This window comes from Oncorhynchus keta, chromosome 19 (assembly GCF_023373465.1).
Source record: "Oncorhynchus keta strain PuntledgeMale-10-30-2019 chromosome 19, Oket_V2, whole genome shotgun sequence".
NCBI lineage: Eukaryota > Metazoa > Chordata > Actinopteri > Salmoniformes > Salmonidae > Oncorhynchus > Oncorhynchus keta.
In genome coordinates this window covers 41,825,597-41,844,905 of record NC_068439.1, presented here as the reverse complement: position 1 = coordinate 41,844,905, position 19,309 = coordinate 41,825,597, and the positions used below count along the sequence as shown (strand labels likewise).

Here is a 19,309-nt window from a genome sequence, read left to right as displayed (position 1 = left end):
CGATTTAATCGAAAAAAAGACCCAATAGTGATTATGGGACATCTAGGAGTGCCAACAAAGAAGATGGTCAAAGGTAATGAATGTTTTATATTTTATTTGTGCGGTTTGTGTAGCGACGACTATGCTAATTATTTTGTTTACGTCCCCTGCGGGTCTTTTGGGGTGTTACATGCTATCAGATAATAGCTTCTCATGCTTTCGCCGAAAAGCATTTTAAAAATCTGACTTGTTGCCTGGATTCACAACGAGTGTAGCTTTAATTCAATACCCTGCATGTGTATTTTAATGAACGTTTGAGTTTTAACTAATACTATTAGCATTTAGTGTAGCGCATTTGCATTTCCAGAGCTCTAGATGGGACGCCTGCGTGCCAGGTAGGAGCAAGAGGTTAACTAGGCAAGTCCGTTAAGAACAATTCTTATTTACAATGCCTGCCTACCAGCGTGAGATGGTTTGGGATGAGTTGGACTGCAGAGTGAAGGAAAAGCAACCAACAAATGCTCAGCATATGTGGGAACTCCTTCAAGACTGTTGGACAAGCATGGTTTGTTGAGATAATGCCAAGAGTGTGCAAAGCTGTCATCATGGCAAAGGATGGCTACTTTTAAGATTCTAAAATATAAATTTTATTTTGATTTGTTTAACACTTGTTTGGTTACCACATGATTCCATATGTGTTATTTCATAGTTTGGATGTCTTCACTATTATTCTACAATGTAGAAAATAGTACAAATAAAGAAAAACCCTTGACTGAGTAGGTGTGTCCAAACTTTTGACTGGTACTGTATCTCCACCTCAATTACATCGTACACCTGCACAACGACTCGTTACTGGTACCCTGTGTATATAGCCAAGTTATCGTTACTCAATGTGTATTCATTCCTTGTTAATATTCAATTATTTATTTTCTCTGCATTGGTGGGAAGGGCCCGTAAGTAAGCATTTCACTTAGTCTACACCTGTTGTTTTAAGAAGCATCTGACAATTAACATTTGACTTGATTTGATTATGTCGCTGTACTCCAACCCGCATCAACAATCAGGCTAAACTGGATGTACATGTAGCACAAAATGTCACTGTCATTTTCCTTCTAGAACCCTTAGCTTTGTGGACTTAAGGATTTTCACTTTTTCATGTAATCTGCCACTGTTTAAGGTCTGTTGACATTCTAGCCTATGACGTAAATTACTTAAATAGTCAAATTACATTTCAGACATTGAGTATCCCTCAGGAACCAGTGTTTTCTAGCCCCCCTGTGTGTGTGTGTGTGTGTGTGTGTGTGTGTGTGTGTGTGTGTGTGTGTGTGTGTGTGTGTGTGTGTGTGTGTGTGTGTGTGTGTGTGTGTGTGTGTGTGTGTGTGTGTGTGTGTGTTTGTTTGTTTGTTTGTGTTTGTGTGTTTGTTTGTGTGTGTGTGTGTTTGTTTGTTTGTTTGTTTGTTTGTTTGCACCCTTTTCAAATATGCGTGGGTCACTATTGCCAGTCCAGTGTTCTGCCAGATCATCTATCTTCAAGGTAGACTCAGCGATATGACGTAGATGCAGAAAGTAAACAGCATAGTGGGTCAATATCCTCAACGACTAAGAGCATTGAAGCGTGAGGCTCAACCTCTCCACTGTTTTGGTGCCCTGGCTACCACGCTCCAACAGCGTGAAGCAAACTCAAGCACGTGCGCAGATACTGTGTGTGACCGTGTGAGAGCGAAGTCTTGCATCTCTCTTATCTCAAGATCTGCGGTGCCACAAGATCATTTAACGGAGTTTTACCTTTAACAACCTTTTGACAAGTAATTCACACCCTGCGGGTATCTTCCTCCCTCTCAAGAGCTCTTCAGATGATGCAGTGTTACACTTTTAAGGCTAACAAGACAATGTAGTTACTGTGTATTACTGTGTAACTGAGTGGCGAAGGCAATTACACATCTGAATGGAGACCAGGTCTGCTGTGTGTTTAGGATATTTTCTCACTAGCATTATTCTGCCCACTCAGATCAATTAACACCAGTTGCCTGCGAGAGGTGTCCTTAAAATATGCTAATTATAATTTAAAGGCTGGTTTTGGGGTCTTTTTAAATCAGGCTAGCCATTTAGTCAAGACTGGCCCATTTTGTAATTCTCTCTCATCCAAATGGATCTTAACATAAAACACTGTGAACTGAGCACTGTTCAAACCTGAGCTGTCCATCTTAGTAACTGGGTAGTTCAGTCACGTCTTATCTCAATATAGATCGCTTTTGGAGTCCACAAATCATGTTGGAACATTTGTGATTGGAAGACTTATGATAGTCCTCATAATTCTTAATTATTCATACAAAACAATGTGAACTGCACATCAGTTAAATCGACTGTGCAACAGCACTGTTGGTTTTGGAATGACTGAACCTCAGCAACCCAGTTACTTGTTTTGATTGATGGGAATTTGAGTAAAATACTACAGCAGCTGGACTGTATGGTGTTGAACTATACGTTTGGTAGGAAGGCGAAAGATAGAGGGAAGGAAGGATTCATTAAAGCCCAGATATGAAAATGCTTCAGTATTTGAATAGTCAAGGTGATAATCTCATATCTACAGCCCCTGGTTGATTTCCTGTTCTGCTGCACTAACCTGTGACAGTTTTACAATAAGCAGTTTTTTTACAGTAAGATTGAGTTCTACTACAGTAAAAGTGATGCAGGCAGAAAGCAGATCAATAAACAAATCCTGCAGCTAAGGGAGGCAGAATGCAGAAGGTTATTGATCAGATGATGATTGAGGTAGAGATCCATACCCATATGTTGGTTCAAAACCCATAGGGACAGTTTCCTGGACACAGATGAAGCCTAGTCCTGAACTAAAAAGCATGCTGAATAGAGAATATCCATTGAAAATGCTTTTTAGTCCAGAACTGTCCGGGAAACCAGCCTGTAGTGTCTATACCCAAGGCTATTACAGAATGAGGTTGTTCCTGATGCCACAGTCTGTAATGTATGGTACCAGTGAGCTGTGCTGTCTGGGTCTCCTTGGCCCTGTGCCCTGGCACTCTTCCCTCAGCAAGCCACTGCAGCTCATAGATAAGAGCTATGTCCCAAATGGCACTCTACTCCCTGTATAATGCACTATTTTTGACCAGGACCGATAAGGCTCTGGTCAAAAGTGGTGCACTATGTGGGGAAGAGAGGGGGCCATTTGGGATGCTGCCAAGGACACTTTTATACCTGGGAGAAAATGACAAGAAATACAATGACGCCAATACGGTGCATCAGCGAGAGATGAATCGCCCATAAATCCATGTTGCAGGGTTGATAAGTGAATTGCCTGTACCACTATCTCACCTGTAGTGTCTCATATAAAAGAATAATAATTATTTTACAATAAATGAGATATTGTCCCCGAGCATTAGGCCGACAGGTTGACATTGAATGCGTGAACGGTAAATTAATGTGTAAAAGCTGTGTGTTCTGGTCTGTATGTTGTGCGTGTGAGTGTGCACACATATTATACGCGCGCGTGTGTTTCTATGAGAAGTGTGCTTTTGGGTGTGTGTATGTGTGCAGAGGAGCCAAGAGGAAAACACGTCTGTCCTACCGGTGTGTCTGTGAGGGGGAAGTGGTGCCATTGTGATATGTCAACTCACTGTGCTGTTATGCCCTGATGTGACTGATGTGGTCAGAGGTCTCCAACCCAAAGATAACATTTTCATACATCGCCTCAGTTAAGACACGTACACACACACACACACACACACACACACACACACACACACACACACACACACACACACACACACACACACACACACACACACACACACACACAATGCTGGTGTGTTGGTGCATGGACAGCAGCCACAAGACGGGCTCTGGGAGCCTCATTTTATTTATCGCCAGTCACCCAGTGCAGGAGGAGGAATGCAGAACCTAGTGAGGATTCTCTTGTCTGGGTTTGAAGCGGGACCAACCAACCCGGCCTTGGCTTGGCTGCAGCTAGCCACACAGACTCACAGACACAGACACAGACACACACACACACACACACACACACACACACACACACACACACACACACACACACACACACACACAGACACAGACACAGACACAGACACACACACACACACACACACACACACACACACACACACACACACACACACACACACACACACACAGACACAGACACAGCTTGTCCAGAATTCTATCCAGTAAGCTTTTCAACCCCCCTACCCCCCCACATTGCCTTACTGTTTGCTCTGCTCACCGCAATGCAGCTCGCCCAAACCATCACCCACCCACCCACCATGCCCGCCGGGGAAAGGGCTGGCCGCTGTTCAAAACCCCAAAGACTTACTAAATACGTCTCATAAAAGTCCCCTTTTAAAAACGTATTGTCAAGGGTTCCTATGTTCCCTCCAATGTTTTGATAGGGGCTAAGTAAACAAGGGTAAAGCTACGAGCATGAAAACATGACCAATGTCCCATTGCTTCATGTAATGAATTAATCAAAAACTTTATTGAGGGACGTGGTGGTGGAAATAACAGGGTCAACTAACTATATAAACACTCCCATAAATTGAGTCGTATTAGCCTTGTGGTCATTAGTCCTAGGCAATGGTCAACCATGTTTGTCATTGTTTGCCATTGGTCTATCGGATATCCTACGACATTCAGTATATAATCAATTAGGGTTTTACATTGCTATGCCTTTAGCTCCGTATGTGACACTTCCTCGCTTGAAATAAATCTGTGTCATCATTGATTTGATACATTTCTATATGTTTGCTTTGGCAATGTATGTTGTTACACTTTCCATGTCAATAAAGCTTTTTGAATGTAATTCAATCATTTGTGATGGCATGTCCCAAAGGGGGTTTATGTCGAAAAATCTGATTTGCTTTTTAATATATATATATTTTTTTACAGATTACAAAAGATCAAAGCTCCAAAAAGGGATATCATACGATGTGATTCGAGAAAAAAACTAAAAATGTGTTATCCCACTTAGGAGACAAGTAGGATAAATGCCCATTAAAGATTTTGTTAAGTGCTCGGAGCTCCTCTTTGTTCAGGTCCATTCAGCAATGTTCACGCCCACTTAACACTAAAACCGCTGAGTCTTGACGGACCCCCCTTCAAGCTAATGAGCAGTCCTTCTGACTCCAACATTCTAACATTGTAATTAATAGCCTACATTTCATATATGCTATAGCAAAAATAATAACTTGGTTGTGTTTATTTTATTTCGAATAAGACAATATAATTTACATTAGATGAAGGGGGGTCCGTCCGTAGGCTGTATGTAAAAACATTGAATAAAAAAACACAAAGTGTTCAATATATTTAATTGTGGAGTGCGTTTGTTGCAACTATGAAATAGAAAGCATAGGTTTTGGAACATTGTAACAGCTTATTTATAACATCAAAATAAAATAAGGCTAATCTGAAAACAAGACTCCCTAAATTCTATCAGCATATCGATTGTGCTACCTACCAGGGCTGGTAAAACCCTGGATCATTGTTATTCTAACTTCTGCGATGCATATAAGGCCCTCCCCCGCACTCCTTTCGAGAAAAGCTGACCACGACTCCATTTTGTTGCTCCCAGCCTATAAACAGAGACTAAAACAGGAAGCTCCGCGCTCAGGTCTGTTCAACGCTGGTCCGACCAATCTGATTCCACGCTTCAAGATTGCTTCGATCACGTGGATTGAGATATGTTCCGCATTGCGTCAAACAACAACATTGACGAATAGGCTGAATCGGTGAGCGAGTTTATTAGCAAGTGCATCGGCGCTGTTGTACCCATCACAAATATTAAAACATTCCCAAACCAGAAACCGTGGACTGATGGCAGCATTCATGCGAAACTGAAAGCGCAAACCACTGCTCTTAACCAGGGCAAGGTGACCGGAAACATGACCGAATACAAACAGTGTAGCTATTCCCTCCGCAAGACAATCAAACAAGCTAAGCGTCAGTATAGAGACAAAGTAGAGTCGCAATTCAACGGCTCAGACACAAGAGGTATATGGCAGGGTCTACAGTCAATCATGGATTACAAAAAGAAAACCAGCCACGTCATGGATCAGGATGTCTTGCTCCCAGACAGACTAAACAACTTCTTTGCTCGCTTTGAGGACAATACAGTGCCACTGACATGGCCCGCTACCAAAACCTGCGGACTCTCCTTCACTGCAGCCGACGTGAATAAAACATTTAAACGTGTTAACCCTCGCAAGGCTGCAGGCCCAGACGGCATCCCCAGCCGCGTCCTCAGAGCATGCACAGACCAGCTGGCTGGTGGGTTTACGGACATATTCAATCAATCCTAATCCCAGTCTGCTGTTCCCACATGCTTCAAGAGGGCCACCATTGTTCCTATTCCCAATAAAGCTAAGGTAACTGAGCTAAATGACTATTGCCCCGTAGCACTCACTTCCGTCATCATGAAGTGCTTTGAGAGACTAGTCAAGTACCATACCACCTCCACCCTACCTGACACCCTAGACACACTCCAATTTGCTTAACGCCCCAATAGGTCCACAGGCGACGCAATCGCAACCACACTGCACACGGCCCTAACCCATCTGGACAAGAGGAATATCTATGTGAGAATGCTGTTCATCGACTACAGCTCAGCATTTAACACCATAGTACCCTCCAAACTCGTCATCAAGCTCGAGACACTGGGTCTCGACCCCGCCCTGTACAACTAGGTACTGGACTTCCTGACGGGCCGCCCCCAGGTGGTGAGGATAAGTAACAACATCTCCACCCCGCTGATCCTCAACAGCGGGATCAAGGGTGCGTGATCGTGAACTTCAGGAAACAGCAGAGGGAGCACCCCCCTATCCACATCGACGGGATAGTAGTGTAGAGGGTAGTAAGTTTTAAGTTCCTCGGCATACACTTCACGGACAACCTGAATTGGTCCACCCACGCAGACAGCGTGGTGAAGAAGGCGCAGCAGCTCCTTTTCAACCTCAGGAGAAGGCCATCAGACTGTTAAACAGCCCCACTAACATTGAGTGGCTGCTGCCAACATACTGACTCAACTCCAGCCACTTTAATAATGGAAAAATGGATGGAAAACATGTATCATTAGCCACTTTAAACAATGACACTTAATATAATGTTTACATACCCTACATTACTCATCTTATATGTATATACTGTACTCTATACCATCTACTGTACTATGACAGCAGTCAAAAATATCAAACGATTGTCAGCTCCTGCCTATGTGGGTCTTCACGCAATCGCATCAGTTGAGAATTTGTTCTTAACTGATTTGCCTAGTTAAATAAAGGGAAAGAAAATGTAATTTGGCTGTTATCCCTTGTCCTTACAGTTGACACAATGTTTGTAACTTTCACACTTTGCCATCAGTACCTTTTTGTTTGGATGTCGTGCGTAATAGTCTCCGGCCTTCTTTATTGTGTCTCGTTCTTCAGCACCGTTTTCGAGTACAACGGCTGTGCAGGTGCCTTATTTGAGCTCCCTCTCATCATGCCAGACTTGTTGTCTTTGCAAGCAACTTCTTCGCCAATGACAGTGAAGTGAAGAAATTGGCCTTGGTGTCATTTCTCCCCTTGCCAACGCAAGGTTCTACAAGCCTCATCACCCACATTCTCCGACACTCGCTCACCTGCTGCCTGATGTGGATATTTTCCCAGATATTGAAAGCCGTTCAGCATGCACAATCACTCACTGCCTAATCCAAGTAGGCCAGAGTAGACTGTTAAGACTGCTTTGACTCGGTGGACTGATATAGGGTACATACAATTTTAATTTTAGAATTAGAATCGATCAATGCAATAGAATGGCTCGTCCTGTTGTTCTTACACAATTGGTGGTTACATAATTGTGTATCATTTGCTTCCCCTCTCTCACGAATCCCGCCGAAGATGGAGCTTTCGCCTGTTCGGGCAGCGCCCGGCGCTCGTCGTCGCCGGCCTACTAGCTGCCACCGATCCCCTTTTCTGTTTCATTTAGTTGTGTCTATGTTAGTTGCTTGTGTCAGCACAGTTCTTATTATAGCTTCACGGTCGTTATTCGTTTATTGTTTTGTATTCAGTGTTCAGTGCTTTCTTTGATTAAAATATCATCATGAACACATACCACGCTGCATTTTGGTCCGCTTCTTACGACGATCGTGACACCCTCGCTCATCAACTCACCCATTCTCCTCCTGTATCCCCATCATACTTTACTTAATTGAATTAATCTGTTGTTATATGTGTGAAATTCGATTAGTTGGGAGAAGGATCCTGTCTTTCTCCCTGTAAAGCTGAATTCTTTCTCCATGGCTAAACCAGGCTCCTAATGTAACATTTGTATTCATATTTACAGATCCCAAACAAGTTTGTAATTAAGGCACAAGAAAGTTCACATATTCAAGAAGGCATTTCTACAAAATGAAAAAATATTTGTTATAATAATTTTTGACGGCCCTACTGTGCAGACCCAGCAACATAATCAATCAGTTGGACGGGCATATGATTTCCATAGGCTGGCCCATTTTTTCACAGAACCCCCTGTATGCACGTGCTTGTGCGCATTTTCTTTTTTAACGGGTGTAATAAGACAGCTCGTGAGTTTCAAGTTTGGGGAAGCTAGCAATTTATCCTACCAATCTGCGTGCCAGTTCTGATTATTTTTATATGCACATTTTCGTGGAACAGTTTCATTTCAATAATGACGTTTTCGTTTCTCAAAACCATTGTCATGTGATGAGACGAATCATAAAAATCTGAAGTGAATGTTCAAAAGTTTAAACGTTCACCTTAAACTTTGGAAAGAGCTCGAGCCTCTGCCACATGGATACATTCATACACTGCGATCCATTCGCGGTTGAAGAACTGAAAGCGTAGAACTCGGAGATGCAGCAGTAGGCCTATAACTTCCACCATCAACTAAGTAAAACGCCATAGACCTAAAGCCAGAGGAAAATTCTGGTTCTTTCAATTACATCCATCTCTCTCCTCTGCGTTAGTGTCTGGCCAGAAACAGTTGCTAACAGTTGCCAACAGCAAGCAAGCTAGCTAAATTGCCATAAATGTTTCATGCTTTTCGACCTGTCCCCAAATGAATATAGTTGGTTCAGAGTTCGTCTTGGTATTTCAACCAGCGTGTCCTGATCACGTCTGGTGTGGGTGGACAAAATCAACATGCGTGCGAGCGGTCTGGTCAGCATGTTAGTGGTGTGTTATGCCAATTGGGCACCATATCTTCGACACAACCCTCCCCTTCTTCTTGATGCAAAATGTTTAATTCGACACAAGACACAATATTTTCACACATATTTTAGATGCTTTTCATTGACACCCGCAAGTCATTCAGCTAGACTATTGACTATAGACTATTGCCACACGCACTACTCAAATGACGGCCTTCCCAAACACACTTGTGATTTAATGTAAATGTAATGTAAATGATTTGAAACAATCCCCAGCAATTTTTAAAAAATAAGCTAATGATCCTCTGTGCCAAAGTTATGCTCTCTAGTGAAGTATTTTTAATGATTTTATTTAGACAGAAGTAATCAAATAATTTTGGCGAAACATCAATTTACTTTAGGGCAATCCAGCATCCTAACAGTGCACTGTGCACCCGCCAACCTTCCTTTCTAATTCGCAAGAGGCTGAAACCAGAGATTGTTATATAATGACGAGATGCTCATATCTCTGTCCTAACAACTTTGTCCCAAAAGCAGGAAGGCAGGCGACAAGTTTAGGTCTGCATATGATTCCCATAGAAATGCATTCGGCATACTGGACAGATTTTGGCGAGAGTGAGCCCTCTCGCTTCGCATCTTCCTCTCTGCTGAAACTATATCACCGGTGAAAGCTTTCAAGTGAGCGAAACAGCGTCCCTCTCTATATATCTAGCTCATGTGTCTGATGCAGTCTGGACAGAAATAGAATGATTGGGCTGGCATGTCACATTTTTTAAATATTGTAATTCTATGATACTGTATAAAACAGCATGGATATTGTCTAAAGTGGTTATATGTATCTCCTCTATTACAGCATTCAAATGCTCTTGATAATCATGTACATGTGTGTAACAGCGGTAATTATTCATGCATGTGTGTCATCTGCTCTCTCTCTCTCTCTCTCTCTTTGATGACTCACATGGATGTTAAAGATTACATGTAACTATGAGTCTGCCTATGTGTGACTAAACCATTATTCCCGTTGATGGTATTACTATAAAGTAGTATGCAATACCACACAGAATCATTAGAGCTAGCAGAATATAGAAATGGGAATTCTGTATCAAAATGGGAATATCAAATTGGGGGAAAACAATCCAGACTATTATGCAGATAAAGTATGCTAATTTCCCCCGACGTAATTAGGATTAACATAATTTGATAGCGAAATGCATGAATGATGCATGCATGATTGATTCGTGCATTGTAATAGGTCCCTTATCTGGTCTCAGGATATTGTAGCTACGTAGCTTAGCGTTAGCGGTGTAGCCTAAAGTGCATTGCGTTCCATAGGGACCTGGGGCTCTTGCTGCTCTCTGCAGTGCTTCTAGGCTACACTATCCTAACTGACAATTCTGTCTTCATCTCAACAGCAGCAGTTAGAGCAGGCCCAAGAAATGCGATATGACAGTTCATGTTTTGTCTTTATTCCGGTTACGATTATATATATTTTTTGTATCTGCACAGTGTATCAGACATGGTATATCTTCTCAATAAAAATTGAGCTGGCTTAAATGACAGATATAGATATTTTGTTTGTGTACAGCCAAGATGTTTCAGACTTCAAAGCGATGCCTTCCTCCATTCCATCTCCATGGATGTCATTCTAGAGCACCCTCATTAGAAACACTGTACTGCACCTCATACTTACCTTTGAACAGCAGTGTTTTCAGAGCATGTGCAATGTAAATAGTCCGGGTTGCCATTTGATTAAGGCCAGGCACCACAGGCAAACATTGTGATTTCACTTGTGCCAATTTTCAGATTTTGGGGATATTTTGCAACCATAACTTCCATACGATTTACAAATAAATAAATCAGCAATAACGTATATAAATACTTGATTCGTATCATTTTATCCCAACCCAGTCAACTATACCTACCATAAATGTTGTTCTTGTTAGCATGTTTCATGTAGAGCTATTTTTAAAACTCTCCATGTTGCATCATATCATTAGAAAGCTTGTTTTCCGGAGCATAGCGTTAGCTAGTCCACACATGGCTATATCCTTTGTAGACGTAGTGCTTCATGCTTAAAGAGGGGTAATTTCCTGGCATCCGATTGGCTAATGGCATTTAAAAGCCCTTTCCGGCAACCTGATTGGTTAAAATGCCAATCAGCGCTCCCTTTTTTGAAAATATCTCCCGCGAAGAATCAACGTAAAAAAATACAAAATGAGAAAATCTCGAATAATATACCTACAGTATGTGAATAAAAATATGCGATCTCAGTTAGCCAATGCGACAAAAGCAGTGAATGAAAGAAAAAGTGTGCTTAATCAGCCGATCGAGGCAGTGGCAGTACAGGTATCTAGAGGAGGGAAAGGAGGTAGCCGGCAGCAGCACGTCTAGACGCAAATTCGTTGAGATGAAGATGACAGCTAGAGGCGATCCAGCAGACAGCCGACAGTGGCTTTTATTCCACATGTCACAAATAAACCAACTTGAACACTTGGACCGAAAATCACCATAGACTCCACCAATCAGAGATTCTGTCATTCTGTCATGATACAATGTGCACACTGTGAAGGTGATCGTGATGCATTTAGGAGAGTTTACACTTCCTCCAGGCTGCAGGCGTGCTCCAGGGGAGATGTGGCATTTGATATAAATGTGAGGATGGTTCTTCTAGCCCACAAACTTGGACTTGGTTATGCAGCTCTAAAGAAAATAAGCAATGTCCCAGGGATTCCTTCCTTGTGTCTCAGCTCATATCTGAGACATGACAGGAGAGTGACAGGTAAATAAAAAGGGAGAGTAGCCCATTATTGTCAGGTGACTTGCTGTGTATAAATTATATTTATTTCCTTGCTCCAGCAAATGTATTCAGAGTGAATAAAACTGAGTGATAGGAAAACATAACTATACAACGAGACTGTCACTTAGGCCTACAGTGTCATAGGGCTGTAGCCTACTGTGATTACTGAGAAATTAGCTTCACATAAAGCAAATACAAGCTGGTATGCTAATATTTACATAGGGTAACATGCTGATATTTAGTCCTGCGGTTATGTCTGTAATGTCGACAGACATAATAAGTACTCCCCCCCCCCACCCACCCACACTCTAGTTGCAGAGATTCAGAGAGGGCTACAGTCGATGGAGAGTGCTGAAAAGTTCATTAGAAGAGAATACACAGATATAGACCCAGACATAGCAGAGTTGCTGAAGAAGGATGAGGATAAGATCATAGACATTCATGTATCGTCTGATGGCACTTGGCACGTAGAGTTGGATTCACTTCCAACTATGGGATAGGTGCGTGCATCGGTTCTGGTACCAGCGAGCCCTAGAAAATGGTGAAGATCCACCCAGTCACAAAAAAAACATGGAGGTCATACATTTTTGAACAGAGAGATTGCACAGAAAATGGTACCTGTATATCATAGGATGTCAAATGATAACCTCTTCAAAATAATGTAGCACGGAGGAACCCAGAATGCAAGTGAATGTCTGAACTCTGTAATACGGTCGCAAAACTATCTTTGTGGGCAAAAGTTGCATTGACACAGCAGCCAGTATTGCAGTAGCCATGTTCAATGAGGGAGCCACTGCTATATCAAATGTGATAGACAAATTGTAGCTTTACAGCACTTTGGTGACACCGGAAGCAATCAAAGAGGAGTTGTGAGAGCTGTTGCTGCTTCAATTGACTGTGCCAAGCGTAAGGCAAAGGTCCCATGACACAGTCAAGAAAGTAAAGCGTCACAAGCAACAACTCAAAGAGGGCGTTACATATGGGGAAGCCATAGCTGATTAATGTTCTGTACATTTCAACAGCAATACAAAATCCTTGTATGTGATAAATTGAGCAAAGTGATATGAACATTTGCCCAAAACTGCATATTTGCACAACAGACCAGTATTCAAAGCATATGCTCTATTGCTTTAAACAAATGTATTAAACATGCTAAAGTATTTGTAAAAGGTATATTTTATGTTTATTTGTCAGTTTAGAAGTGATATATGAATGAGAGTTTAATTAATGTGACATATACACTACCGTTCAAAAGTTTAGGGTCACTTAGAAATGTCCTTATTTAAAAAAAAATAAGCAATTTTTTTGTCCATTAAAAATAACATAAAATTGATCATAAATACAGTGTAGACATTGTTAATGTTGTAAATGACTATTGTAGCTGGAAACGGCTGATTTCTAATGGAATATCTACATAGGCCTATGGAGACCATTATCAGCAAACATCACGGCCCTCCTACTCGTTCTAACTTGGTGACGCACATGTAGCCTATAACCTGTTTTAGAGAAATGTCATCATCGATTATTGTAATATTGTCTGTCCCTTTATTTATCTTACGGTTCGGACTTGTTGTACAGGGAGTACACTGTAAGAACGGCCCATGTTCTGAATTCTGTCGCTATACATTTCAAAGGTTCTGAACAAATAGTTATATTGACTACGTCCATCGAGCTCTTGCTCATTGATGTCTTAATAAAAATGACGGATTGACTCGTATACGCTTCTCGTCCCCTTATGCCATAGTTTGTACATCTCAATTGTCAGCCATTTCAGCTATGTTTTTTTAAAGGCAGTAAATGAGGCTGAATGAACTGTTCGCTGCCAGACAAAGCTCTGCTGAAAGCCAGGTGTAGCAGTGGTAAGGTGTTGGGACTGCTGTTGGAACTCTGCTGTTGGGACAGCTTTATGTATGCCCTAACAGTGTGTGGGCACCGTTTGTCACCGTTATAGTGCAATTAATGTGTTGTTTAGTGTTGTGTTGTGTAGTAGCTTTGCTGTCATGCATCCCACATACTTTTTTGCCCCACCAAGATTTACATGCTAAAATCGCCACTGCCCATCAGGCAAGCCATTCACAGTATTACATTGCCTATCGTTGTATAATAAAGATAACATTTCACATTGAACAACTACAGAGCTGTTTTTTGTTAACGACCATTTATCATTGTTCACAGCCTCTAAAGCCTTAAACCCATCTCTTAAAGAGTTCACATTGGAACAGATACAACTGTGGCAAATAAATAAAAGATTTCAACAATACAATTCTTTAAGTTCAAGTGCTAAAGGTAGTAGCCTACAATTAGGAACAATTTAATTGGACACAGACACATAAAGGTAAAAACACTATCTAGACCTAGGCCTATATCATCAGATCCTTTGAGAACTTTGGTACATGTTAAGATATGAACAAAGAAACCTAGCCTCAGAGCATATTTCTGTCCTGTCCGTTGGAGCAGGATATGTAATGTCCGTGGTCTTTTCATTGCAAAAGTCCTGATCTGCTCCAAAATATATGTTTGCCGGGGTTGTGTCCAGTCCGGGGGACGCTTTCACATCTCTGGGAGGAAGGATGTTAACATTGCACAGCAGCTGAAAATTGTTTCCATCTGAGTGAAAGCTCCTTGGCCACAACAAAACCAGGCTCCAGAAAATTAAATATTTAAGTAGGAAACCTGACAAAATAGACAAGATATTAAAACCTTGCGTTCCAGCAATAACACTCATTGACACCCAAGTTCAAGCAATCATCTAAAAGTACAAAGACAAAATAGGTAAAATGTTACTTGATCACCCGTCATCATCTCCTTCTACTGGTGGAGGAGAGAAGGTTTATGCTGAAAGACAAATTACACAAAAATAGGGGAAAACATGAATGAATTAATAATGTCCTGTATCTTGTTATTGCCTGTTTACTGCTACAGCTGTACTAAAATGCCTTGTATAAACTTAACCTGCTTCCAGCCCAACAATAGCAATGCAGACAAAATAACTAGCTAAATTTAGCAAACATTTAGCTTCATAATTACCAGAAGGCCAGATGTAAATTGTATTCATCTACTGTAGCTAGCCAGCTAGTTGAACATGTACATTTAAAAAAAAAATATTTTTAAAAAATCTATAATCTAATAGCTGGCTAGCTAGCTAGCCAACTTAGCATGTGTCCCTATAACGTAACATGGGGTTTGATTAACTTTATAATCGATCAGCATTCGCACTACAGTGGCTATTTTTGGTAACTATCTAGTTAAACATGACAAACTGGCAAACTTGTAAAAGGTTTATCATCATGTCATGCATGCCTTAGCACATCAGCAATGCAACTGACCAGCTCAGCTATCTAGCTATCTTACCGTTGCTTCGTCCCGCCACAAGCCATCTGTAAACAATAGCTAGTTCCGGGACGAAGCGAGCTATAATGGTACCTCCATGCAACTGTCTAGCTAGCTATATAGCTAGCAATGAAACAGCTTTTTGATACAGTTGAGACTGTAACATATTTACATGTAGCTATCTTGGCATTTTAAATGTTGACTCATACTGGTGTATGGATTATGATGATTCGCGGCAGACTGAAACACTTTCAAAATAATCCTTCCCAATCCCACTCGGCTTCAACCAGTCCAGTCTGCTTTAGCCACAGAAAAAAGAGCTGTGTCAATACCAGGAGCTCTACTCAGGACAGCACTGGTATTGATAGATTTAGCTACACTTTGCATGTAGTCCATGATGAAAATATTAATCCAATGGATCTTTCAAATATCCGCGGTTGTAGAGAGCAGGATGTGCCATTTGACAGAGAAGCCTTGAGTGACGGAATGGACTCTTTCTCGTGAGCCCCCTCATTATCTCAACCAATCATGAGTCTGTATTTTCTCTGTGTCTAAACAACTTTGTAATGACCTCCTGAGTGCGGCAGCGGTCTAAGGCACTGCATCGCAGTGCTTGAGGCATCACTACAGACTACAGTTCAATCCCAGGCTGTGTCACAACCGGCCGTGACCGGGTGTCCCATAGTGCGGCGCACAATTAGCCCAGTGTCGTCCGGGTTGGGGGAGGGTTTGGCCGGGGGTGGCTTTACATGGCTCATTGCGCTCTAGCGACTCCTTGTGGCGGGCTGGGCGCCTGCAGGTTGACTTCAGTTGTCAGTTGAGCAGTGTTTCCTCCGAAACATTAGTGCAGCTGGCTTCCGGGTTAAGTGAGCGGGTGTTAAGGAACGCAGTTTGGCGGGTCATGTTTCGGAGGACGCATGACTTGACCTTCACCTCTCCCGAGCCCATTGGGGGTTGCAGTGATTTCATATTTGAAATTGTGAGAAAAAGGGGGTAAATCAGCTTTGTGATTTCACATTTTATTTATATTTACAGACTACATACGAGTTTGTTATTAATAAGACCTCGCCTTCTTGATGATAGCGGAGTGAACAGGCTGTGGCTCGGGTGGTTCATGTCCTTCATGATCTTTTTGGCCTTCCTGTTACACTGGGTACTGTAGGTGTCCTGGAAGGCGGGCAGTGTGCCGCTGGTGATGCGTCGAGCAGACCGCACCACCCTCTGGAGAGCCTTGCCGTTGCGGGCGGTGCAATTGCCATACCAGAGCGGTGATACAGCCCGACAGGATGCTCTCAATGGCTCTCATCTGTTTCTCAGCATCTTGAGAGAGCAAGTGTTTTGTACTGGCCAAATTACTCTCGTGGGATGACTATATGTATGCAGGAACCCAAACAGTCTTGGCTTTCAGCTTCCCAACAAAATACTGTCTGCACTGTACCATGTTAGACATGCATACTGTAACTCCAGTTATTGAGCGGTTCACTGTCTGTCATATTGAACTCTCTTGTCTTGACCTACATTGTCCTCTCCAGACTCCTGAAACTGGATTCAGTTGAACACTCTCTGTCAAGGCTTGTGTTTGGTATTCACGGGTCATTTGATCGTTTGAAGTCGCGCCGTAGTGCCGTGGCCTTTTGGCCTTGGTCTCTGAATGGAGCCGACCACGGTGACTTTCCAGTGCCATACAGGTAATCGCTACTCTGAGGAAGAATTACTCTCCTATCTCTGCTGAATGTAGGTCAACAATCTCTCAAATCCCCTTCCTGTTCCAACGAGCATTCCTTTGAAGGGATGTCCTGAAAATATTCTGTTTTATACTTCACCATTCACCTCTTGAATAATATATTTATAGACCGGTTAACTGCATCTCAGCTAAGTAGAACAACTAGATCAGTTTTGGCAATATGATTTAATTCAACCTTATTTCACCTCCAGCTCTTACAGTAGTGTTTCCGAATGAACATTTGTCAGTTCTTCTCCTTCATTTTACCACCCTGTTGTTAATCAGACGTGAGCTCAATTCCGTTCTGCCACAGGTTATGATTTTGCCATTATTTCACGCTCCTTTACCTCTATCGAATGCAGGGAAGTCCAGACACACGCATCTGTGTGCGTGCGCACCCGTGTGTGTGTGTGTGTGTGTGTGTGTGTGAGTGTGTAGAGGGGAGCCACACCAGCTCGGCCCGGCTCCCCCCATTATCCCTTTCTAATTACACTTTCCTTGTGAAACAGTGGATCAGAGGCCACCATTGACTGCTTTTAATCCGGCACCAAATTTTAATTAACACCGCCGCGACCCCGCCGCTGATACATCCCCGGGAATGTCGGGATCACAATAACTCATAAATCACAGCTGCAGATTTCATTCCCGCCTTTTCACCACTGATGAATTTCTAGAGGGGGTGGGAGAGTTGAAGAAGAAGAGAAAAAAAAACAAGGGAATGAACGAAGGCTCTTGTACGACGGCGTCAACCTTTGAGAGATTTTGTTTTGCCGGGGAGAAAATTAAAAACCCTGCGAAATGAAAATGGCTCTCTCTGTGCTAATGGGCTGTTGGTGTGAGGAGCTTGATGGCCAATGTCAGTCACTTCAAATATCAAGGGGTTGAAGGTGGTGTTGTTTTGAGGGGAATTCCTTTCATTAGAAGAATCGATAGGCAGGTTGTTGTTTTTTTAAAGAAATTATTGGCATGTTTGTGTATATACTTTATATATGTGCATTGTTGTGATTCTTTGTATAGTTTTGTTGGAAAAATGTTCTTAAAAAATGTAGCACTGTATAATGTAGACTGTACTGTAGGACTTTAAACTACCGGTGTAGATTCCTTCATTCAAGTGGCTCACCGGCTTGGTTTGTTATTGCTAAACTGTTCATGAATGCTCCTAATTAGCATTCCTAAGCATCCCCATATGAACGTCAGTGGCGCTAATTATTAAGCGACGTAGTGCTTACAAGATATGAGAACTGGCAGCCTCTCTGGTCATATTACCCATCTATTACTGCTACAATTACCAAGCCCTGTCACTCTCTCTCGCCGTCTAAGAACTACACCTGCATTCTCCATCATTCTCTCCTTCTCTCTTTCCCTTCAGGATATGGCTTTGTGGACTTTGATAGCCCGGCTGCAGCACAGAAGGCGGTGTCGTCTCTCAAAGCCACCGGGGTGCAGGCTCAAATGGCCAAGGTAAGAACTGTTAGCACTTTAGCATCGCTGCTATATTACGCTAATATAAGCCAGGCTCAAATAGCCAAGTTAAGGAGCTGTTAGAATGTTAAGCGCCACCCTACACTAATGTAGACCAGACTCAAATAGCCAAGATAAGGCGTTAGCATGTTAGCATCACCACCATATTTGATATTCTAGGCCAGGCTCAAATAGCCACGGTTAGGAACTGTTAGCATCACCCCCACCTACGCTAGGCCAAGCACATTCCTCAGGCATCCCCCTTAGTGGAATGGCTTTGCTCAATAAACACATTTTACAGAGTCCTTCGATGACTTACACCCATTGCATACACTACATTATCAACCGGGTGGTTCGAGCCCTGAATGCTGATTGGCTGAAAGCTGTGGTATATCAGACAGTAAATCTTTGGTATGACAAAAAATGTATAAATACGTGTCTAATTACATTGGTAACCAGTTTATAATAGCAATATGGCACCTCAGGGGTTTGTGGTATATGGCCAATACACCATGGCTAAGGGCTGTATCCAGGCACCGTGCGTAAGAACGGCCCGAAGCCGTGGTATATTGGCCATATACTAGGGCCTTATTGCTTATACAAGGTCAGCTCGCTCATTACTGAATATGGGCTTTTACAGTTGCATGGTCTGGGAGAGAATCACCAGGTGCCATGTGGTGGACACTGTCAATTAGGCTGTGCTCTGGTTGCAGTGGGCATAGCCGCCTGTCATGTGCTCTTTGATGTGAAAGTGGAAGCAGGTGAGAGGAGCTGGAACATGAGACCCCAGTGAGCTCCACAGCCTGAGAGAGTGAATGGCCATACCATAAGGCCAGGTAACTAGAGG

The 19,309-nt window shown here is 42.4% G+C and overlaps 1 protein-coding gene across 6 annotated transcripts in view; it reads left to right on the top strand.

Annotated features, from left to right (window-relative positions):
• LOC118397695 (RNA-binding motif, single-stranded-interacting protein 3-like) overlaps positions 1-19,309 on the top strand; it is a 348,179-nt gene that overhangs the window by 208,815 nt on the left and 120,055 nt on the right. For all 6 annotated transcript variants that reach the window (XM_052470599.1, XM_052470597.1, XM_052470596.1 and 3 more), the window contains one exon: positions 18,371-18,462. In XM_052470599.1, coding sequence (XP_052326559.1) covers positions 18,371-18,462 — 92 coding nt within the window. The remainder of the gene's footprint in view (positions 1-18,370; positions 18,463-19,309) is intronic.